Source organism: Rhododendron vialii, chromosome 11a (assembly GCF_030253575.1).
Source record: "Rhododendron vialii isolate Sample 1 chromosome 11a, ASM3025357v1".
In the NCBI taxonomy this organism is placed as follows: domain Eukaryota; kingdom Viridiplantae; phylum Streptophyta; class Magnoliopsida; order Ericales; family Ericaceae; genus Rhododendron; species Rhododendron vialii.
This window is the reverse complement of record NC_080567.1, coordinates 24,589,167-24,614,875: the sequence shown is the minus strand read 5'-3', so window position 1 is coordinate 24,614,875 and position 25,709 is coordinate 24,589,167. Positions and strand designations below refer to the sequence as shown.

The window sequence follows — 25,709 nt, the reverse complement described above, 5'->3', positions numbered from 1 at the left end:
AACCAAAACAAAAGTTAAGTACAAAGGCTTAAGAAAACATAGTAAGAAATGCAGTTTAATTGCTTACCTCTTCTTCGCTTCTTCATCACCAACCAACCTACTAAGATGATAAATAGGACTGATGTTAACACAACTGATGCCACCACAACAGTCACCTTCTTTTGCTTTAGTCTCCTAGATTTCCTACGTCGAGCTGAATAAAACAAAAACATTGGACATTGATTCATCAAATCACAAATTTACTCATAATCATTTGCACAAATCATAATGCTACGGTTGATTTTAGATGCTTCATGCCTATAATGTTATTGGAAAATGTTTGAGTTAGACTGCCTTTGTTGTTTCCTGTTGCCTCTGATAGTAAAGTTTGCCCTATATAACCTTCGCAATCCCAGTTGTTTTTGCATTTTAGTTAAATAGACTTAGGCCTTCAATTGCAGAACAGTGTTAGTAAATGTAAAAGGCTATTTTATTGGAATTTATATAAAGAATCTTGAATTAGAATGGTGTACTCTTGGTTTTTTTTTTGGTAAGTAATGGAACAATTGGGTTTAGGACAGGAATAGCAAACTATGCTCCAATTGTTGGCCTCGATAAGTGGCACCATTTTTGTTGCCATAGCTAGTGAACCCCAAGTGGGATAAGAAAGCAACCGGTACAAAAAAAATGGCATACCTAATTCAACCGCATCAACACGTACATACAAGTCAAGTCCACCGTCAGGGAACCTTCTCATGTACCTTTTCACATCCATCAAATTTTCATACCAAGTGATGCAGTTCGCTCTCTCTCCTCCTTCTGCTTCGCTTGCATAAGCCAAGCAAGAACAGTTTCTCAAGCACTCATCCTTGCACTCATGCATGCTCAAGCTCATCAACAAACGTGCCCTGGACGTATCTGGAATTTGTGCATTCGCAACCTTAACAAACCCTTCTCCATTTCCACACATGGAAAGTTCCTCGGGCTTCTTGATGCACCCGCTTGATGCATCACGCATGTACCACTCCTCTGCCGACCTGGGCTCATATCCCGGAAGGCACGTGCACTCAAAATCTTGCCCGATGTTAAAGTCGCAATAACCATAAGCACCACACCGGCCATAAGCAGCGCATTGGTCTCTAGGGACCGAAAAGAACTCGACCCATCTGCCGACCCACGTCACTAATTTTAAAGAACCCAATTCATCCACGAACACTGTCGACCGGTTCGACGCATTGCCCAGGGTGTAAGATGTATAAACTTCATCGCGATTGTTAATCACTTGGGTTCCATAGAAAAAGGAACTTGCCATGATCTCAGCTTTAGCAATTTTAGGAGGTTTTAACCATGCGGATGCGGGTATCCGCCAGATTCGGGTTGAGCCCTTGAATAGTATCCACTGGGGCAACTCATTCGGTTCAAATCGCAAGGAGTATTCTCCTGTACCGGGGTCGTCTCTCGACTTCCACGATGTGAGAAACCGTTCAAGACCGGTCCTCCGATCCAACCCAAGCTTCATGTTTGGCAACAGGTTATTCGTAGGATAATCAAAATTTTGCCAAACAACACCACCACTCCCACTATCTCCTTGGAACAACACCAAATTCCCCGAATCCAAGAGTCGAGCTGAATAAGAAACTGCTGATACATTTGTCTGCCAAACAATACGATTTCGGGTGTTGTCATAGATGACAAGGTTTCCATCCCGGTTAAGGGATAGAACTCCGGAGGTACCGTTGATTCCGCTATCCCTATTGGCTACCCAAATGACAGTTTGTTCCGGAATCTTGTTATACCATATTCCAACATACCTACGACTGGAATTTCCCGGACTGAAAAACCCCAGTGCGAAGGTTTCACCACTGGACACCAAAACGTTGCCGTCTTTGATGGATTGGGCGGGAGTTAAGGTGTCAATGGAAGTGCAAAATTTGAAGAAAAGAAATGGAAGCAGTAAATTGAAGACCCATTTTTCGGGATTCATCGATTTGGTTTTTGATCTACTTTGAAATTGAGGCACACTACTGAACGGAAAACTATGATATTAGTATAGCAGAAGGCCAGAGTCAAATTTTGCTGGTTTCTTAAGTAGTATGTTCTTGTAATTGTGTTTGGCTTCTTAATGTAATCATCGTTTACATACGCAGGACAGTCAATGGTATTGACTTTGAAAGATCCGTGTGGGTGGGTGGTGACTGGTGAGGTTGATTGAAGGTTCTTTATTGTTAAAATGTTTACCCCCCCCGGGTTTTTTTATCTTTTGGTATTAGGGATGCAAACAAGCCGAGCTAAGCTTTGTTGTGTTCAAATTGGCTCATTTACGATCCAACAACTCCAGCTCGACTTGGGTATTAACGAGCTGAGCCAGATTCATCCACTAAATGAGCCTTTTATGCAAGTTGGGCCGAGGTTTGGAGTGTTAAGCTCGGTTCATTTACTAAACGAGCCCAAAACTCAAGCTTGAGTTCGGCCCGACTACTAAACGAGTCGAGCTGAGCCAGAAGCTGCTCGTGGTTCATTTGCAGCCAATACAATCTGAATTCGATCACGAAAAATCCAATCTGATGATCCATTTGATCCAAATTTGTTCATCCGAGCAGATCGGATTCTGATGTTATAGATGTAATTTCAAGTAATGGATTTTGGGGCTTATTTCTCTCGATTTTTGTCATGCTTAATTTGAAGGTAACTCATTGTATTTATGTGTTTGATCTCTACAAGTTGTTTTGAAGAGGACCGTTGATGACAAACGGCTGGGAAATTAGTCAACAAAGAACACTTGAAAATGTGCGTGATAGGAGTATAGATATTCTCCGGTTAGACCAAGATTTCAAACATCCAGTCTACGATATGAATTTTCTCCCTCCGAAGAACTTTCCGTTACTTTTTGTGATGAAAACTAATAATATGAGTGCAATAAATAAATCAAAACTCAAAATCTAGAAATCGACGCAACAAAATTGGTGATCAAGGCGAGTATGACATTCTGTACTTAAGACAGATTTATCCCCACTACGGTGCCTCTGGTTTGCATGAACATCTATCTCCCAGCACTACTTGATCGAACTCCCACAAAAGTAGCACTATCTTCAATCGGTGAGTCTATTGAACCTCTTTGTGTTTTGTATTCTCTCATACGAAAGTGAATGAAAAGAATGATATATATAGACTAATCGGTGACTCTACCAAAGGTCACCAAAAGAAGGGGCACCTTTGTTCATAAAAGACGTGTCCGTCCACGATGAACAGGTACCAGTCAAAAGATGCGACTCCAAATCAAATCAATTTACATTCACATTTAAAATATTATATTATATCCTACAATATTTTCCAACACTTTCTTTCTTCTTCTTCTCCTTTTTTTTTTAATATTTTTTTTTATATCAGTGGGTTGCAGCGATTAAATAGACACTAGGACGGTCTCACAAATGTACCCAAGGACCTTGACAACGATCATATGTCACCTAGCACCCAAAAACAAAAACAAAATTTCATGGTTGGCAAATGGCAGGGAAGGAAAATTAATGCCTAGCAAAGGCCATTCCAATGGAGACTTCTGTTGCACATGAAACAAGTCATTCTTGTCATTTCTCTCTGTGGGTCTAATTTAAGAGATGGTCAATTTTGATAATTTGAGACCTTCCAAGATAGCTTACTATTGAATCCAGCTAGTGCATTTTTCATAACAGTTTTGCTAGCTATCGCCCGTTAGTTGCCGATCGAGGTTGCGTTCCCATCAAAATCCCACCTCCGCCCACCTCTACTTGCTGTAGAAAAATAAAAAACGGGAATCAATACGCGTGACTCGACCAGTAGCCGCCTCCAACAATCGTAATCTCAGAACAGGTAACAAATTGTCGATAACTATATTTGCTATGTACTCCTGTGTAAAACACTCTTCCCTGCGGCCCTGCCCCATCTTGATTGAAATCTTTCGCCCGCCATCTGTTCGACAAAATATGCCTTCTGAATATTAGGCTTTCAGACTGTAGCACAATCAGCCTTTGAGAGAGAGAGAGAGAGAGAGAGAGATTGTCAAACCTTATAGTACTCCAAAAGGACCCGGAACCATGCGGAAAGTTAAAATAATGGATGAACAAGTACTTAAATTATGCAATTATGCATGCCCAGCTAATGGATCCTTACAAAACACCTCACGATAACAGCTTTTGTTCCCCAGCATTATGCATCACAAGTGCTTTTAACAGCTTCCGTTTCAATCTATAGTCTACTAGGGATCAACTATATTCTCGATACAAGCATAATTAAATCAGGTATCCATAATACGAATTGAAACAGAATTTACAACAAATTCATGATTAGTAGCATCTAGTGGCATCCCGGGACTGTCCTAACCTCGCAGGTCTCAAGCCTGTGTCAAATAATAGGGTACCGGTATTTTTATTATACAGCTTTATGGCTACATGGAGTTAACTCGAAAGATTAGTCTTAACCAGCTTGCATATTTCATGTTCTTTGACCTTGCATAAAAAACCTTTCTAGTTGCTTCTTATAAATCTTTTCATCCATTTACCATTTACTTATGCAGTTTTCACATCCATCGGGTGAATCTTGAGTTTATAAATGGAAGCCAAGGCAAATAGAACTCTAATTTTAGACATTCTTGCTACAGTGCATTGGTATCGAAGTAATCAATATCTGCCTTTTGGGTAAAACTCCAGGCAACTATGCATGCCTTGAACTTTTCAATGATGCCATCGACCTTTATTCTCTTATTGAAAATTTATTTGCAGCCATTTATATCAATGCTTAACACATATTTGCGAAACAGAGCTAAGGAAGGTCTAACTAATACTGGTTGAACGCAACCGAGCTCATTTATATCAATGCTTAACACATATTTGTGTCTTGATCCACCACGGAATGCAGTTTTTTTCTTCTGTTTATAGAAAGGCGCTCGCCAACCTTCGAATATACGTGAGAGATGGTATTCTCAACAAAATTTCTTTTGAAATCCTCATCGGGAGCGATTCTGCTTGCGAATAATATTTTAGCGAGCCTCTAGTTGAGTCATTGTCACTTCATTGATACTTGGAGAACTTTGAGCTGGAGTATGTTCATACGTCTGTTTGGAACTCCTCTCAATGTAAAAGCCAGGTGCCTTGGGCTGGGACAAAGTTAGAGTATCTGAAACCAACATTAAGACAATAGATGACATAGTTGGCCTACCTTCAGGGCATTTCTGCACGCATAGAAGACCAATCTGTATACATCTCAAGACCTTAGACATTGGTAATGAACCCTCCATCACTGGATCTATTAACTCAGAAGCCTTTCCATCAATCCAAAGTCCCCATGCCTGAAATGGCTCACTATAGTTAGAAATCAAATATCAAAAAATGCAAATGGTGTATCAAAAAATATGCAAATGGTGAAAAGGCTATCAGGCTCCTTGTGTATGAACTTACATGTCCAAGAAGATTTAGATCATGGTCTGCATGATGGAATTTTCTATTCCTTTTACCACTCATTATCTCCAAAACTATGACTCCAAAGCTAAAAATATTTGATTTTGTTGAAAATAGGCCATCGATTGCATATTCGGGAGCCATGTAACCACTACATAACATTATAAAAAGAAATGAAAAATTAGTGCTAAAAGTTATTACGTGTAAAATAGGGATTATGACTTAGATCACATACTAAGTTCCGACCACCCTTTTTGTTTTTGCAGATGACTGATCACCTCCAAAAGCCCTAGCCAAGCCAAAATCTGAAATTTTGGGATTCATCTCACTATCAAGTAGCACATTGCTAGCTTTAAGATCCCTATGAATGACTCTCAATCTCGAATCTTGATGAAGATAAAGAATACCCCTTGCAATCCAATAATGATATCCAAGCGCCTACTCCATGTGAGCAATTTGCATTGTGTTACATTTGCAATTTCACGAAATTCATAACACTTTTAACTAGTTCATTTTCTTGGTCATACGATGATGCAAACTTTTGTGGAAATACTTTCCAATTGATAAGTACGACTTCCTAAGTAGAAAAAAAAGAGAGAGAGGAAGGTTTATTGGGCAAACCAAAAATGAAGGAATCAAAGCTTCCATTAGGCATGTACTCATAAACTAGCATTTGTTCTTCTCCGAGAATGCAACATCCCAACAGCCTAACTAGATTACGGTGTTGAAGTTTTGCGATCAAAATAACCTCGTTTTTGAATTCCTTAAGACCTTGTTTGGAGTCCCTTGAAAGTCGCTTGACAGCTATGTCTTTTCCAGTTGATAGATGACCCTGTGATAGTCAACACAGGAGTCATTTTCATCACAACTAGTTGGTAAGTCTGCAGCTTTTGGCTCTCGTTTGGAGAATTATAATTGTTCCACACTTTTACGGATTGAATCAAGAATAGCAAAATTACCTTGTAAACAAAGCCAAAACCCCCTTCTCCAATTTTATTTTTATCAAAAAAGTTGTTAGTTGCCCCTACAATGGTGACCATATCAAAGATGGGCAATTCTATGTTTTCTTCATCACTATCTTGAATGTCTATCCCTGCATCAATAATCGAAAAAAGATGGGCAGTTGTTAGTTGCCCCTGCAAGGGTGACCATATAAAAGATGGGCAGTTCTACATTTTCTTCATCACTGTCTTGATCAATTGTGTATCCCTGCATCAATGATTGCAAAAAAAAGAAAGAAAACATACAGCTAAATGAGTTCAATACTCAGTGTCGACCCGGACATCAGGAGGGGGGTAAGCCCCTGTGTGATTCTTTTCTGATAACCATGTACAAAAACTGAGAGTACTAATGGAAAACCAAATTCTTCCGAAATAGTAACATGGTCGACCTTCATTGGGAGTGATACGCCTGCCTTTCAACCACATGTTCTGTTAAGAGTTATGCACGTGTTTTATTGGCAAAAAAGTTGACTTTTGGACTTGAGCTCAAGTTCAGCTCGATTACTAAACGAGTCAAGCCAAGCCAAAAGTGAGCAGCTCAGTTCATTTGCATCGAAATACATACTGAATTTGATCACGAAAATCCAATCTGATGGTCCCTTTGATCCAAATCCGTTAATCCGAACAGATTGGATTCCGATGTTATAAATGCAATTTCAAGTAATGGATTTTTGGCCTTATATTTGTTTAATTTTGAATACGTTAAATGAACCGGATCAGATTAGATGTCAGATAATCTAAGGCACATTCAAATCTTTACAAATTTTCCGTCTTTTCTTTTGCCAGCACTCCACAAATACGTCTACAGTTCTTGGATCTAAATAGACCTCAATGAATTTTTCATGATTTCATTTTAAGATTACTTTTTTGTGCCTGCGAATCTTCAAACCCTAAATTGTTTTGTTTGTGTGCCAATGCATTCCAAAACATGGTATGATGAGTTTGAAACACACTTAGTCCCGTTCTGGTAAGGAAAATAAGTATACTTATTTTTTAAATTAAAGGTGATGTAAATGACTTGTCTCGTTAAGCGGGAAATAAATACTTACAAAATAAGAACCTTATCAGAACGGAGCCTTATTTTGGAACAGAATCATGAGAATGAAATCGCATTGAAACACAGGCAATATAGAATTTTTCTAGTAGCTGAACATACAAAAAGTTACAGGAAAGTTGATTTTTCTATACTTTCTCATCATTTCCGTGCAACTAAACGGGGCCAAAAAGTCCCGATTTTGGTCATGGTTGGAAGGTACTCCCTCCGTTCCATATTGAGAGTCTATTCCAATTATTAAACCACCAATTGACCAAGCAAATACCCATTGCCAAGAACAACAGCCGCCTACGCCAATTCAAGTAGAATTCCATCTGCCAAGAGGCCTTTTTAGAATTCCAAAGAGCTACGTACCATTCCAAGTCATTTTCCAACTAACTCAAAATTAAATATGTGGACCCACATGAACAAAAAAAAAAAATACTACCAACAGCTTGATCTCCACAACCAAGGTCCAAGGCTAGTAGTCATTTTGAAGGGGACCGTTGATAACAACAGTTACGGTTGACGCCGGACCCCATGTAATTAAGATGCCTTAAAGACCCATGTGACTTCCAAAGAAGCACGGATACGGTTAACGCGGGACTCAATAGTTGTAAATAAATTGAGATACAAACATGGCGGGTGTAACACCCCTGTTTTCGGAGATGTTAATTAAACATTTTTCCCAATTTTCCAGAAAGTAATTTAATTGAAAGGAACGATTAACTTCATTAGCAGCGGAATTAATAATTAAAATACAACATAATCGATCTTAGTGAGATTACTTCTTAGCGAAAATTAGTTCTGAAATTAAAATTACACTGATTATAATGAAAGTACGCAACGGTATTGAAATAGAGCCGCTAGAGGTTTGGTTCCAGCCATCAGTTGGCTCTTCTTCAAAAACAACATAATCGACATTAAGACCACAAACGACATATTTTAGCGAGCCTCTAGTTGGGTCATTGTCACTTCATTGATGCTCGGAGAACTTCAAGCAGGCGAACGTTCATGCGTCTCTTTGGAACTCCTCTCAATATAAAAGCCAGGTTGCTTGGGTTGAGGCAAAACTCCAATATCTGAAACCAACATTAAGACCACAGACGTCATAGTCGGCCTGTCTTCAGGGCATTTCTGCACCCATAGGAGACCAATATGTATACATCTCAACACCTTAGAAATTGGAAATGAACCCTCCATCACTGGATCTATTAATTCAAAAGCCTTTCCATCAATCCCAAGTTTCCCTGCCTGAAAATGGCACAATATAGTTAAAAATCAAATATTGAAAAATATGGGGTGGTTGGTGAAAAGGCTATTAGGTTCTTTGTCTATGATCTTACATGTCCAAGAAGGTTTATATCATGGTCTGCGTGATGGAATTTTCTATTCCTTTTGCCACTCATTATCTCCAAAACTATGACTCCAAAGCTGAAAATATCTGATTTTGTTGAAAATAGGCCATCGATTTCATATTCGGGATTCATGTAACCACTGCATAACATTATAAAAAGAAATGAAAAATTGGAGCTAAAAGTTATTATGCTTAAAACAGGGAACATGACTTAGATCACGTACTAAGTTCCGACCACCCTTTTTGTTTTTGCGGATGACTGATCACCTCCAAAAGTCCTAGCCAAGCCAAAATCTGAAATTTTGGGATTCATCTCACTATCAAGTAGCACATTGCTAGCTTTAAGATCCCCATGAATGACTCTCAACCTTGAATGTTGATGAAGATAAAGAATCCCCCTAGCAATCCCAATAACGATATCTAGGCGCTTACTCCATGTGAGCAATTTGCTTCGTGTTATTTCTGCAATTCACAAAATTCATCACACATTTTACTAGTTCATTTACTTGGTCGTATAATGAGACAAACTTTTGTGAAATATACTTTCCAATTGATCAAGTATGACTTCCTAAGAAAATTAAAAGAGAGAGGAAGGTTTGTTGGGCAAACCAAAAAGAGAGGAAAGTTTGTTGGGCCAACCAAAAATGAAGGAATCCAAGCTTCCATTAGGCATGTACTCGTAAACTAGCATTCGTTCTTCTCCGAGGTTGCAACATCCCAAAAGCCTAACTAGATAACGGTGTTGAAGTTTGGCGATCAAAATAATCTCGTTTTTGAATTCCTTAAGACCTTGTTTGGAGTCCCTCGAAAGCCGCTTGAAGGCTATGACTTTTCCGGTTGATAAATGCCCCTATGTTAGTCAACACAAGAGTCATTTTCATAAAGACTACTTCATAATTCCTCAGCTTTTAGCTCTCTTTTAGAGAATTTCAATCATTCCACTTTTTTATGGATTCAATCATAAAAACAAAATTACCTTGTAAACAAAGCCGAAATCTCCTTCTCCAATTTTATTTGTATCAGAAAAGTTGTTAGTTGCCCCTGCAATGGTGACCATATCAAAGATGAGCAATTCTATGTTTTCTTCATCACTGTCTTGAATGTCTATCCCTGCATCAATAATCGAGAAAAACAATAAAATATAAAGCTGAATGAGTTCTATACACGGTGAACCCGAAATGAGGAGTGATATGCCTGCCTTTCAACCACATCAAAGGTGATTCTTGTTTCTTTTTCGATAACCAAGTACAAAACCGTGTTGGAGTTTTTCAAAATAAAATTGGATTTTAGTTTGGAATTTTCGGAAAGGTACTAACTGAGGATTTCGTGAATGGTTGTTACACTTTTTCACATGAGTTGTAACTTTATGTATGTGGTTGTAACACCCATTTAATTGGGGTGTGTTTGTTTGGAAAGATGTAATTGTTAGGAATGGATGTGAATCATGGGGTGCCTCCAAGAGGCGTGACTCTTCCTAATTAATTGTTTAAAGGGTGCCTACTAACAGGCATGGTCCTTTCTATTAATTGTCTTTGAAAGACATGATCCTTCCTAACTGGTGTCTTCAAAGGACATGACCATTCTTTATGGTTGTTTACTAGAGAAACAACCTTTCATACAAGGGTGCTTATAAGTCTATAAATAGGTCATTTATAAAGTCATTCAATAGATCGGATAAATTCCATACTGAATTGCCCTCTTTCTCTCTACACATTCTCTTCCTAAAAATGGCAAACTGATATTCTATTATTTCTCAAAATAGAGGATCAGTTCTTGGTTCTTTTACATTTGCTTAGCGGATATTCTGTCTGTCTTCGTTTGTGCAAATGCAGACAGAAAGAACCTAGAGTTCGGATTCTATTTATCTTGAAGGCGGATTTGTTGTAACCCGGTGCACACCTTTTGGTGGGGGCAAATACTGTCTTTAGGAAAGCGTTCTCCTAATGTTACTCGAATGCTTCTACCATTCCAAGTTTGAAGAGACGACGTCATCACTTTCATCACAATGGAGACCGTATTTCCAATAATCTAAAGACAATAATTGTGCAAAGATGAAAGTGGATTGATTATGGTCTGGGTCCTTAAGACGAAGACGGATAGATGCAATTGGAGACTTAAAAGGCAAAAGGGTTAATAATAATTAACTTCTGGGGCTGCGTTTTTCAGTGAGCTGTAAACTCTGACTAGTTTTCCTCAATGTGAAAGGTACACTATAATCTCATTTTTGTCATGCCTCTGGACTATAGTTTTTGGATTGCAAACTCATAGTTTCATCAGTACGTGGGAAAATTGTCAAGGAAGACAATTTTGGCATTGTGATTATGGTTCAACTAATAATCCAATGACTTCGCAGTGACGTGTCACTGACAAAGAAACCGCGGGGCGTACGTGTGACGGGGAAGTCATACAGGTTAGTGCGTCGGTTGGGATAATTCGATCGCTGTCGTCGATCGTGATCGGACAATCCACGGTATTGGTGCCGGTCCATGTATCCGTTCAGGTGAAATGAGTGGTTGTGGACTGTTTCAACACTGGTTTGAATTAGTTTAATGCAATTTTCAAAATTAGTTCGCATGAATGCATGTGTGTCGAGATGATTAAGTATGTTGACTTTGAATTTTGACTATAATTTTTAGTTTGACTTGTCCTCCTATGCATTCGGTGCATTTATATGTTTATGGCCATATATATGCTGTTGCTATGATTTTTTGAAGTACTTTATTAATTAGTATTTGATCTATCGACTCATGTGAAACGGTGGCTTCGACCGTTATTGTACTATTTTGAAGTGTGCACCGTTTGGATGTATTACCTTGATAGTTGCTTTAGACCGTTGCATGGCTTTTAAAACGGTGATTTTGGTTTGCCATAAGTGTCTTGTCAACGTTTCGCAACAGTTGCATTTCCCTATTTATATAGAACACTTTAATTTGCTTCATTCTGTCTAAAGAACAAAGCATACTATATCCGTCCAACTTCCTTGTAAGGTTTCTTCGGTTTCCCGGTTGTGTTGCATATTGAAGCACTTCCGTTCCGTCAAAATGCCTTCCGAAATTCCTTCGAACATCATATGCCTATCAGCTCCTTTTCTTCCATCATTCGATATCGTTTTTGGAGACTCTTCAACACCTCTATGTCTCGATGATATTCTATGGTTTAAAGATGGAAAGAGGCCTTTGCAATGCGAGGCCTCTTGGATGAGAATCAACCAGTGATGATTGATATCTCTTTTGATGAAGAGGAATCTTTTCTGGTAGAACATTCAGTCCAAAACACAGCGACTAATTCATTCATGGAAATATTGGAACATCGATCTCAGGAATTGAAATTGGAAAGGTTTCGTCCGCATGTGATGATTTTCATAGTCCAAATGAGATAGCTCCATTGGGCATTATGGAGGATTCCGATGAGTCTACAGCAGCGATGGGAGGTTCGCCTGACGGTGTCAACCGTGTATTATCCCCTCCGCCAGCATTTGAAGGAGTGAGCGAGAGTGTTTATACTTCGACTCCTTTGAGTCAATTGCCGACTATGGAAATGGCGCAAAAGAAACGTCATGATGTTTTTGGTCACAAATGGCCAATAATTAGGTGAACGGCGCGCAAGAGCATTCCTTGTCCTGGATCTTTAAAGAAGATCAAATTTTTAGTTGATTAGGGTGTTGAAATATGTGTGATAGTTTATGTATCCACATGCTAATTAGGTTTGATCCACATTTCTTTTATTTTGGAGATGTATGTTGTGTACTCTTGTGCATAAATAAAGGATGTTAAATTGGCAATTGCGATTTGTTATTTGGTGTATGCATAATTTTGAGTCCACGATTATGGAGTTGATTATATTTTTGATTTGGGTATGACTGGAGTAGTAATTTTATAATTGTGGACACTTGGTGATTAATTTACTGCATTGTCTCTTAACACGATTCAGTTGGCTCTTACCCGCCGCGCCGAATCATGTCTGATGTTTGAATTGGCATGCAGTAGAGATGCTCTTATTGGCTTGTTAGTATGGCTAATGTTGTTGTGAATGTAAGGATGACACATGGGTAGACAAATAGTTTTGTCTCCGTTTCAAAACATATTTGTTAACGGTCGGAAACGGTGTGATTGTCTGAACAATCACGGCTATTGCTACTTTTTATGTAGTTATGAAATAGTAACTAACTGTTTGAGTTCGTTGTGGTTCAGAACTTTGATAGTTTCGGGACTGATTATTCGTGAATTATTAATTAGAATTTATCTAATTGTTGCATTACTCCTTTAATATCTATGGAGATATTGTTGCAATGCATGTATCAGATCTTTGATGAGATCTGATGGAATAGTATACTTCTCCAGGTTATTTCAGTTCATGTGAATCAGTGACTTCTATTTATATTTTACTAATATTTAAATTGTTGCACTGTTTGAATGGTCTCGGTTTTGGACCATTGTGGAGGAGTTAACTACCATGCATGGTGACCGTGCATATGCAGCGGTTTTATTTAAAATGTTTCATTTATATGCATGGGTATAAGATTTTATTCATTGATAGTTTTGGATAGATTTTTATAGCCAAGATTTTTGTGGCTTGTCGGAGGTTTGATACCTGACATGGTAATTGTGTCATGGTGGTGTTTCAGTAACACGAAAATGTGTTATGTGGCTTTCAATGAGAAATGTTTGACGATCTTAATCAAGAATCAAATAACGTGTTGGGATAAGTACAAGGTTACAGTACGGTTGGACACGTGGTCGATAGTTAACCGAATTAGCGGCTATTTAAATTATTTCGAATGTTTTGCTTTACGCAAATGCTAGATATGTAGTTTTTATATCTTTGATTTGGATGCCATTTCCAAATTGAACATACCATCATAAGTTTGTAATATGCATGCTCTTTGCATAAAGTAAACAAAATGATGGATAAGAAAACTCTTTAAAAGAATGTGTTTGTTTTTATGTAAAATAAAAACGGACGGTATGGCTCTTCTTTTGCCTTTACCAAATACACTTTGACGTATACATATTAATGTATTTATGTGAAGGTTAAGGATTTAACCAGTGGTATTACCTGAAAGGTGTGGCTTTTGGATTTAACCTAAATGGTGTAACCACTGGAAGCTAAATAAAGGGGAAAATGGCGGCCAATGATGTGTTTTGATAATTTATACCTACCAAGGACAATTTCAGTATTAACAAATGTTCTCAGCATGTCCTTGGCGGGTATTAATTATCAAAACACATCCTGGGCCGTCATTTTCCCTAAATAAAGTGGTGTGGTGTTTGGATTTAAAAGAAAAGTCCTGGCTTTTCCTAGAATTAGGGATTAAATGAGACGTTGCATTGGACGGATGTTGACAATGTGGCCTTCAGTCACATGTTCTCCTGTGTATATTGGAGATTAAACAAAGATATGGAGGGGAATGACAAATTCCTATTATCTTGGTTGCATAGTTGTTCCAAAGAATTATGGCCCACAAGTTAATAAAATCCAAATTAGTTTATTTGGTGGAGTTGGTATATATGCTTGTAATTGGTATCCATTAGTTATGATGGATACAAAAGCACCTGATTTAATTGAAGCATAAAAATCATGGATAAATATTAAGTCTATTTTGTGGGGGGTTCTCTCTTGAATTAAAGTGAAGATTTTAAGATGAGATGGAGTGACATGGTATTTTGTCACAGATAAATTTCTCAATAAATCACTTAAGAGAGAGTTGATGGTTATGACTGCGGTGTTAGTCCGGACAAGTTAATCACGTCATAAACTATGGTGATATAGTTATGAAAATTTTGCTTTCTCTGCAATGGTTTTATTTATTCTTGCAAGAGACTTGGTGTGAAAGACATCAAAGGGGATGAGACTTTTGCCAACTTAATTTGATCACTCTTCGTGGAAACTCAACTCAACCGGTTGATGCTCTCAATCTCTTGAATTCAATGAGAAACTACAACACATGCCGTGATTGTAAGCACTCAAAATGTTATTTTATTCATCCCAACGTAGAGTGCGGTACTTGTAATGTGTAAACAAAGGAAGATGAACTACTTAGCTCTTAATAGATTTTAGGTGCTATTGTTACAAAAGCACTGGCAAGAATCTACCTATGTGAGTGTGGAAGTGGTGCCGCTTTCTATAGGTTTAGGAGGCTCGACCTTAAAGCGCTCATGAAATCAAGGTAAAGACCCAAGGCTAGTTCACGAGTCAACTGATTAGGATATCTGTATTATTTGAAGGATTGTGTGTGAGACATGTCCGGTTGGTCACTAGAGGATAACTAGTTCAAAGATACGTCTACTATGCTGCCCTGACTAGCTTTGACATGGTTCACTAAGTGGATGGTTGAAGTCGTGAGACACTATTCATGTATGCACAAGCCTTCTGAGAGAACCAAGAACTTTTATTCATTATTTCGAAAATGGAGGGGGGATTGTTGGAGTTTTTCAAAATAAATTTGGATTTTAGTTTGGAATTTTCAGAAAGGTACTAACTGAGGATTTTGTGAAATGTTGTTACACTTTTTCACATAAGTTGTGACTTTATGTAAGTGGTTGCAACACCCATTTAATTGGGGTGTGTTCATTTGGAAAAATGTAATTGTTAGGAAAGGATGTGAATCATGGGGTGCCTCCAAGAGGCATGATCCTTCCTAATTAATTGTTTAAAGGGTGCCTACTAACAGGCATGTTCCTTTCTATTAATTGTCTTTAAAGACATGATCCTTCCTAAATGGTGTCTTCAAAGGACGTGACCATTCTTTATGGTTGTTTATTAGAGAAACAACTTATCATACAAGGGTACTTATAAGTCTATAAATAGGCCATTTGTAAAGTCATTCAACAGATCGGAAAATTTCATACTAAATTGCTCTCTTTCTCTCTACACATTCGATCTCTTCCTAAAAATGGCAAATTGATATTCTGTTATTTCTCAAAGTAGAATATCAGTTCTTGGTTCTTTTACATTTGCTTAGCGGATATTTTGTATGACTTCATTTGTGCAAACGCAGACAGAAAAAACTTAGAGTTCAGATTCAATTTATCTTGAAGGTGGATTTGTTGTAACCCAGTGCACACCTTTTGGTGGGGGCAAATGATGTCTTTGGGAAAGCGTTCTCCTAAAGTGACTTGAATGCTTCTACCATTCCAAGTTTGAAGAGACAACGTCATCACTTTCATCATAATGAAGACCGGATTTCCAAAAAACCGACGATCCAACTACTGATGGAAAACCAAATTCTTTCGAAACAGTTACATGGTCCTTCATTGGGAGTGATAAGCCTGCCTGTCAACCACATCATATGCCAGCCTTTCAACCACTTGTTCTGTACGATTTTTCAGTATGTTTTTTCTGTTTGTACATATGGCATTATTCAACAGAAATGCTACTGGTACAGCGGCTGCTCTACAGCAGCCGCGTACAGATCACTTTTGTGCATTATTCAATCGTGCTTTAGGTTTCTATGCAACCAAAACGTAAGTTAAGTACAAAGGCTTAAGAAAACATAGTAGGAAGTGCAGTTTAATTGCTTACCTCTTCTTCGCTTCTTCATCACCAACCAACCTACTAAGATGATAAATAGGACTGATGTTAAGACAACTGATGCCACCACAACAGTCACCTTCTTTTGCTTTAGTCTCCTAGATTTCCTACGTTGAGCTGAATAAAACAAAAACATTGGACATTGATTCATCAAATCACAAATTTACTCATAATCGTTTGCAAAAATCTTAATGCTATGGTTGATTTTAGATGCTACATGCCTATAATGTTATCGGAAAATCTTTGAGTTAGACTGCCTTTGTTGTATCCTGTTGCCTCTGGTAGTAAAGTTTGCCCTATATAACCTTCGTAATCCCAGCTGTTTTGCATTTTAGTTAGATAGCCTCAGGCCTTCAATTGCAGAACAGTGTTAGTAAATGTAAATTGCTATTTTATCGGAATTTGTATAGAGAATCTTGAATTAGAATGGTGTACTTTTGGTTTTTTTTTTGGTAAGTAATGGAACAATTGGGTAAGAAGCACCATTTTTGTTGGCCTGGATAAGAAGCACCATTTTTGTTGCCCTCGCTAGCGAACCCCGTGTGGGATAAGAAAGCAACCTGTACAAAAAAAATGACATACCTAATTCAACCGCATCAACACGTACATGCAAGTCTAGTCCACCGTTAGGGAACCTTCTCATGTACCTTCGCACGTCCATCAAATTTTCATACCAAGTGATGCAGTTCGCTCTCTCTCCTCCTTCTGCTTCGCTCGCGTAATCCAAGCAAGAATAGTTTCTCAAGCACTCATCCTTGCACTCATGCACGCTCAGGCTCATCAACAAACGTGCCTTGGACGTATTTGGAATTTTTGCATTCACAACCTTAACAAACCCTTCTCCATTTCCACACATGGAAAGTTCCTCGGGCTTCTTGATGCACCCGCCCAATGCATCACGCATGTACCACTCCTCTGCCGACCTGGGCTTATATCCCAGAAGGCATGTGCACTCAAAATCTTGCCCATTGTTAAAATCGCAGTAACCATAAGCACCACACCGGCCATAAGCAGCGCATTGGTCTCTAGGGACCGAATAGAACTCGACCCATCTGATGACCCACGTCATTAATTTTAAAGAACCCAATTCATCCACGAACACTATCGACAGGTTCGACGCAATGCCCAGGGTGTAAGATGTATAAACTTCATCGCGATTGTTGATCACTTGGGTTCCATAGAAAAAGGAACTTGTCACGCTCTGAGCTTTAGCAATCTTAGGAGGTTTTAAGACTTTTAACATGCGGATGCGGGTATCTGCCAGACTCGGGTTGAGCCCTAGAATAGTATCCACAGGGGCAACTCATTCGGTTCAAATCGCAAGGAATATTCTCCTGTTTCGGGGTCGTCTCTCGACTTCCTCGATGTGAGAAACCATTCAAGACCGGTCCTCCGATCCAACCCAAGCTTCATGTTTGGCAATAGAGTATTCATAGGATGATCAAAACTTTGCCAAACAACACCACCACTCCCACTGTCTCCTTGGAACAACCAGGGCCGGTCCAAGAGTTTTGAGTGCCCAAGGTCAAATTGAAAAATTTGTGCCCCCTGATACATAACAATTTTTACAGCAACGATCAAAATACGAGAAAACCAAATCAATATAAAATTTCTACTATTTATTACATACGAACACAAAATACAAAGTCTTCAAGATTTTACACAAATGATCTGAGTTGTTTAATTTGTTCAAAATATTTTTTGAAGAGTTTCCAGGAAAATCATTTCAGCCGGATATTAGTAAGTACTTGATCTTTGCGTGTTTTTTTTTTTTTGGTCTCTACTTGTATAGACCAAAAACATATTGTATAGATCAAGCATTTACTGATGTCTAAGTGAATTGATTTTTATAGGGACCCTTCAAAAAATATTGTGAACAAATTGCAAGGTTCACAATATTTGTGTGGGCCCTCAAAATAGGCCTCAAACAAGGAGGTGTACAAGTGCTGTATGCATACCAATTTTGTCAGAACAATATACTGCTCGGATGGTGAGATTATTAAAATGTAAGGACTTTTTTTTGGTCTTCTTTCAAATTTTTTTCGTATTTGTGAGTTTCGCATCAAACTTTTGTGACTTATTGATTTGTTTAGGTGAGATGAATAAAAAAAAACATTAAATTTCATTCAAAACTCATAATTTTTTAAAAATACAAAAATATAAGTCAAAAAGCTGTATTTTTTACTTATTCTTTTATTTTATAAAAAATAATTATGAATTTCGATCAATATTTTTTTTTTACTTTTTAAATCCCTCTCGTTGAGATGAATTAATAAGTCACAAAAGTTTAATACAAAACTAACAAATACAAAAAAAAAATTGAATTGAAAAAATAATCCTAACTTTTTAATCCAAACCTACCAAACCAACCATAGTTTACAATGTTTTCCTTTTTTGATTTTTACCACAGTAGTAATAGCTGTGCACGTGTTTTTCCAAGGCAACCAAAGGCAAGAGCTGAGCTGTCACCTATTGAATGGTGGGGCAGAAAAGAGGGTTTTCCGTGTGAGCCGGACATAATTTATTCTCATGGAAAAAACGTGTTAGAGCTTTGGTTTTCTTCTTTTTTTTGAAAATGGATCAATTAGTTCTCTGATTTAAAAAAATGCCACCGAGTTTTTGGGTCATCTGAGTTTTTGAGCGTTTATTTGCATGTTGGATGCGCATTTTTTTTATGGTATTGGGCTAAAAAAGAGTCCTAGCCAAACGCAAATACTAAAAAAATTGGAGTGCCCCAAAAATTTAACATTTTTAAAATGCCCAAGGCCCAGGCCTCTTGGGCCTTCGGGTTGGGCCGACCCTGCTTGAACTTTTCGATGACGCCATCGACCTTTGTTCTCTTATTGAAAATTCATTTGCAGCCATTTATATCAATGCTTAACACATATTTGCGAAACCGAGCTAAGGAAGGTCTAAATAATACGGGTTGAACGCAACCGAGCTCATTTATATCAATGCTTAACACATATTTGCGTCTTGATCCACCACGGAATGCAGTTTTTTTCTTCTGTTTATAGAAAGGCGCTCGCCAACCTTCGAATATACGTGAGAGATGGTATTCTCAACAAAATTTCTTTTGAAATCCTCATCGGGAGCAATTCTGCTTGCAAATAATATTTTAGCGAGCCTCTAGCTGAGTCATTGTCACTTCATTGATGCTGGGAGAACTTTGAGCTGGAGTATGTTCATACGTCTGTTTGGAGCTCCTCTCAATGTAAAAGCCGGGTGCTTTGGGCTGGGACAAAGTTAGAGTATCTGAAACCAACATTAAGACCACAGATGACATAGTTGGTCTATCTTCAGGGCATTTCTGCACGCATAGAAGACCAATCTGTATACATCTCAACACCTTAGACATTGGAAATGAACCCTCCATCACTGGATCTATTAACTTAGAAGCCTTTCCATCCATCCAAAGTCCCCATGCCTGAAATGGCTCACTATAGTTAGAATTCAAATATCAAAAAATATGCAAATGGTGAAAAGGCTATCAGGTTCTTTGTGTATGAACTTACATGTCCAAGAAGATTTAGATCATGGTCTGCATGACAGAATTTTCTATTCATTTTGCCACTCATTATCTCCAAAACTATGACTCCAAAGCTAAAAATATCTGACTTTGTTGAAAATAAGCCATCGATTGTATATTCGGGAGCCATGTAACCACTGCATAACATTATAAAAAGAAATGAAAAATTAGTGCTAAAAGTTATTACTTGTAAAACAGGGAACATGACTTAGATCACGTACTAAGTTCCGATCACCCTTTTTGTTTTTTCGGATGACTGATCGCCTCCAAAAGCCCTAGCCAACCCAAAATCTGAAATTTTGGGATTCATCTCATTGTCAAGTAGCACATTGCTAGCTTTAAGATCCCTGTGGATGACTTTCAATCTCGAATCTTGATGAAGATAAAGAATCCCCCTAGCAATCCCAATAATAATATCCAGGCGCCTACTCCATGTGAGCAATTTGCTTTGTGTTATATCTGCAATTTCCCGAAATTCATAACACTTTTAACTAGTTCATTTTCTTAGTCATACGATGAGACAAACTTTTGTGAAAATACTTTCCAATTGATAAGTACGACTTCCTAAGAAGAAAAAAAGAGAGGAAGGTTTATTGGGCAAACCAAAAATGATGGAATCCAAGCTTCCATTAGGCATGTACTCATAAACTAGCATTCGTTCTTCTCCGAGGATGCAATATCCCAATAGCCTAACTAGATTACGGTGTTGAAGTTTGGCGATCAAAATAACCTCGTTTTTGAATTCCTTAAGACCTTGTTTGGAGTCCCTCGAAAGTCGCTTGACAGCTATGTCTTTTCCAGTTGATAGATGACCCTGTGTTAGTCAACACAAGAGTCATTTTTGTCACGACTACTTGGTAAGTCTGTAGCTTTTGGGTCTCTTTTAGAGAATTATAATTGTTCCACTCTTTTACAGAATGAGTTAAGAATAGCAAAATTACCTTGTAAACAGAGCCAAAACCCCCTTCTCCAATTTTATTTGAATCAGAAAAGTTGTTAGTTGCCCCTACAATGGTGACCATATCAAAGATGGGCAATTCTATGTTTTCTTCATCGCTGTCTTGAATGTCTATCCCTGTATGAATAATCGAAAAAAAACAATAAAATATGAAGCTAAATGAGTTCAATCCTGATCATGAGTGACGCCGAAATGAGGAGGGGGGTAAGCATCAGCGTGTTTCTATGCAACCAATTAGAAAGAAAACATACCAGTTAGAAATGAAGTTTAATTGGTTACCTCTTCTTCTCTTCTTCATCACCAACCAACAAACTAAGATGATAAATAGGAGTGATGTTAAGACAACTGATGTCACCACAAACACCACCTTCTTTTGCTTTATTCTCCTAGATTTCATACGTTGAGCTGAATAAAACAAAAACATTGGACATCAATCAAATCACAAATTTACTCATATTGGTTTGCAGTTTGCACAAATCATAATGCTATGATTGATTTTAGATGCTACATGCTAGAGAATTGGAGGATCCTCCAATTCCATTTGAATGGTCAAGATTACCCTAGTATCTCCGGCCCCAAGGCTCATATGGTATTTTACAAGCACCCAATTGCTCCCCAAATATTTCCCAATTATCGTATCCCAGGCACCAATTTATCAAATTCCAAACATTAGTAAAATTTCATATCATAACTTTAATAACAGGTGCAGATTCAAAGAACTATCTAATTCATATATAGGGTTAATCAAATATTTATCAATTACATAAGATTAATGAATTTTCTTTCATATTCAAAAAAAAAAAAATGAATTTTCTTTGAAGTTTGTAAATTTTTTTTTTTTTTTGAATGGCATCTTCTCTCCCTGTTAAACTTCCCTTTGGAAAAGTTTTTTTATATAGCTCATGAGGATATTTTTACTAAGATAATTTTTACAGAAAAAATATTTTAGAAGAAATGCAAAAGGAATTCTTTGATTAACTCTGTGAATCTAATAGTTCTTTAAACCTGCACCTGTTATTAAAGTTACGATATGAAATTTTACTAATTAATGTTTGGAATTTGGTAAATTGGTGGATGAGATGCGATAATTGGGGAATATTTGGGGAGTAATTTGGTGTCCGTAGAATACCATATGAGTTTTGGGGCTGGAGATGCTAGGATAATCCTGACCATTGAATTGGAATCGGAGGATCTATTAGCAAAGGTCATTAACGTTTATTAAGTTTTTGTTAGTGTTAATCATGTTGGTTTGTAAATCAGGTTTAGCAGTTGTTAGTCTAAGCAGTTGTTAGCGAATGCTGAGCTGGCAAGATTCTGTAAAAGATACACTATGTATAAAGCCAAAATGCTAGAAGCACATCAATCACACCCTTCTCACATGCAGGTGGGTCCCACTAAAATAGGACCCACCTAAATGTGAGAGGGGTGATTGATGTGCCTCTAAGGTGATGTGCCCCTAACACCTCTCTGTATAAAGTGGTGCACGATTTCCTTTTGTAATCAGTTGAGAAAAACAGTGGTGCACGATTTCCTTTTGTAATCAGTTGATGAGAAAAACACAATGCAAGAAATGCAATCAAGATTCTCTCTCTCTACTCTTCTGTTCTTCTTCAGATTAGGGTTAGGTTTCACGTTTTCTATAGGATCCTCCAATTCCCTATGGATTGGAGAGGAGCCGGACTCCTTTGAAGTATCCTGTTGCCTCTGATAGTAAAGTTTGTCTTATATAACCTTTGTAATCCCAGTTGTTTTTGCATTTTCGTTAAATAGCCTCAGGCCATCAATTGCAGAACGGTGTTTTTTTTTTTTTTTGTGAGTAATGGAATGAGCGGGTTTACAACTGTTGGCCTGGATTAGTAGCACTATTTATGTTGCCCTGGCTTGTGAAGCCCGTGTGAGATAAGAAACTAACCAGTACTAAAATTCAGCACCAAAAGACATACCTAATTCAACCGCATCAACCCGTACATACAAGTCTAGTCCTCCTCCAGGGAACCTTCTCACGAATTTTCTCACGTCCATCAAATTTTCATACCAAGTGATGCAGTTCGCTCTCTCTCCTCCTTCTGCTTCGCTTGCGTAAGCCAAGCAAGAACAGTTTCTCAAGCACTCATCCTTGCACTCATGCACGCTCAGGCTCATCAACAAATGTGCCTTGGACGTATCCGGAATATTTGCGTTCACAACCTTGACAAACCCTTCTCCGTTTTGACACATGGAAAGTGCCTTGCGCTCCTTGATGCACCCACCCGATGCATCCCGTAGGTACCACTCCTCTGCCGACCTGGGCTCGTATCCCGGAAGGCACGTACACTCAAAATCTTGCCTGTTGTTTGAGTCGCAGTACCCATAAGCACCACACCGGCCGTAAGTAGCGCATTGGTCTCCAGGGACCGAATAGAACTCGACCCATTTGCCAACCCATGTCAGCAATTTTAAAGAACCCAATTCATCCACGAACATTATCAACAGGGTCGACGCATTGATCGGGGTGTAAAACCCATAGACTTGGTCGCGATTGTTCACGTAAGTTCCATTGAGAATGGAGCTTGCCGTGGTCTCAGCCTCGACATTCCTACGGGGTTGTAAACAATCGGGTATCCGCCAGACTCGGGTTGAGCCCTTGAATAGTATCAACTGGGGAAACTCATTCGGTTCGACCCGAAAGGTGTATTCTCCTGTACCAGGGTCGTCTCTCGACTTCCACGATGTGAGAGACCATTCAAGACCGGTCCTCCGATCCAACCCAAGCTTCATGTTTGGCAGCAAGGTATTCGTTGGATGATCAAAACTTTGCCAAACAACACCACCACTCCCACTATCTCCTTGGAACAACACCAAATTCCCCGAATCCAAGAGTCGAGCTGAATAAGAAACCACTGATGCATGTGTCTGCCAAAGGGTACGATTTTGGGTATTATCGTCGATGACAAGATTTCCATCCCGACTGAGGGATAGAACTCCGGAGGTACCGTTGATTGGGCAATCTCTATTGGCCACCCAAACTACAGTTTGTTCTGAAATCTTGTTATACCATATTCCAACATACCTGTGACCGGAATTTCCCAGACTGAAAAACCCAAGTGTGAAGGTTTCACCACTAGATACCAAAACGTCGCCATCCTTCATGGATTGAGTGGGAGTTAGGGTGTCATTGGAAGTGCAAAATCTGAAGTAAAGAAATGGAAGCAGTAATATGAAAACCCAGTTTTTGGGACTCATCGTTTTTGGTTTGTGATTCAGTCTGAAGTGAGGTAGGTACGAATACACTACTGAACAAGAAAACATGGTATAATATATAGCAGAAGGTACAGTCAAATTTTTTGTAATTGGATATTCTTGTAATTGTGTGGGGGTTAATTGAAATTGACTTGAAGTTGTGGAAAGATACGTGTGGGGGTTGATTGCAAGTCCTTGATTGAATGATATTTGCAGAAAAATGAAGAAAGCCAGAGTCAAAAATGATTTTTGAAAAATGGGTTTTCCCTATTAATAAATTAATTAATAGCTAACTTGATGATCGAAAACTAAATAAATTAATAGCTAACTTGATGATCACAAAAATAAATAAATTAATAGCTAACTTTGGTAGCTAACCCACTCATTTTGTCAAATGGGACCACTTGGGATAATGTTCTCTAATGTGAAGGGATTAATGTTCAATATTTATTTAATCAAAACCATTTGAGAGTGAACACGAAATTGACTTCATAAGTACTCACTTGAATTTTGGTTGTAGTATGGAAGATCCACGTTGATTTGTAATGTGTGAAACAAAGAATATACTATTTCCTTGGTGTGACTTGAAGGAAATTGGGTTTGATCCAAATAATTAGAGCATTTTGACACCAAACTAACTAGAGTTTTATGCAAATAATCAGAGCCGTTCAATTTGTTTAAAATATGTTTTTAATACTCCCCGTAGAAAAATGAACTCTTCGGTTATCAGTAAGAGCTTGATCGGTTCATCCAGGTTTATCATGTAAACTTTGACAGGAATCAACTAAATAAACTGATCAATCCCTCACTGATATCCAAATGAGTCGATTTTTTATGAAAATTCTTAAAATTATGTTTTAAGTAAATTGAACAGCTCCGATCATTTGTGTGCGGGTCTCACGTAAAATTTGTATCAAATGTTATATGAGTAGAATATATATACCTCCCATATTTTGGATCACATTTTTATAAATTCAAACCGTTCAACATTTTTTTTTTTTTGCTCCTTACCGTTCAACTTTTTTGAAACATGATTTTTAAGAGTACCCTTCCTGAAGTACAAAATCACATGTCAGATGAGGGGTGGGAAGGCGGGGTGAGACTACGCAGGGGTAGCACACCTTCCCGGTGCTCCTTCGGTAAGGGCGCTTGAGAGAACCAAGTCGAAATTCATACTGTTCACTCAGAAAACGACAAAGAGAGGAGGGGCCAAGATGGAAGAAGGGCAAAGTGGCTCGAATGCCAGTTCCGATATGCCGATCAGGTAATATTCCTCCTACTGGTCACCCAATTAAGACGATCATCCGGGGTGAACAAGAATTGGGAATCGGATGAAAAAAAGAAGTCACTGCTACTTGCTCCTAATAATGAACAAAAAGTAGGATGGTAATGGAAGCGTGCGAGAGCACCTTCTTTTGCTACTAGGCTCGGAAGCCCCAACTCACTGTGAAAGAGGGTAGGGAGATTATTTCACCAATCGAAGATAGCCGAAGCTTTGTTGCACCGCCCACTGCTACTTTATTTATTTTTTATTTTTTATAAGCAAAAAAGATGGGAAGGGGCAATCAACGTAGCAACCCTCCGTGGAAGTGACCATAAGGGCTCCCTACCTATCCATTGCTACTTAGTATTCCGTTTTACTAATAAGATACGAAGACTTTCTTTACATCTGGG

General features: G+C 38.3%; 2 protein-coding genes and 1 pseudogene across 2 annotated transcripts in view; all 3 read right to left on the bottom strand.

Moving 5' to 3' along the window:
• The window catches only part of LOC131306456 (G-type lectin S-receptor-like serine/threonine-protein kinase SD1-1), a 104,436-nt gene extending 102,328 nt beyond the window's left edge, over positions 1 to 2,108 (bottom strand). Inside the window, exon 1 of the mRNA XM_058332706.1 lies at positions 676 to 2,108. Within this exon, the coding sequence (XP_058188689.1) occupies positions 676 to 1,963 (1,288 nt within the window). The 5' untranslated portion in view covers positions 1,964 to 2,108. The remainder of the gene's footprint in view (positions 1 to 675) is intronic.
• Positions 2,109 to 4,676: 2,568 nt separating this feature from the next.
• Positions 4,677 to 24,144, bottom strand: LOC131306466 (G-type lectin S-receptor-like serine/threonine-protein kinase RKS1; annotated as a pseudogene).
• LOC131306459 (G-type lectin S-receptor-like serine/threonine-protein kinase SD1-1) lies at positions 19,217 to 20,789 on the bottom strand. The gene is made up of 4 exons (XM_058332718.1): positions 20,462 to 20,789; positions 20,080 to 20,317; positions 19,845 to 19,995; positions 19,217 to 19,756 (listed from the first exon to the last, which is right to left on the bottom strand). Exons 1-4 carry the CDS (start codon positions 20,511 to 20,513, stop codon positions 19,448 to 19,450), a joined length of 750 nt encoding a protein of 249 aa, XP_058188701.1. The 5' UTR covers positions 20,514 to 20,789; the 3' UTR covers positions 19,217 to 19,447.
• Positions 24,145 to 25,709: the final 1,565 nt, after the last annotated feature.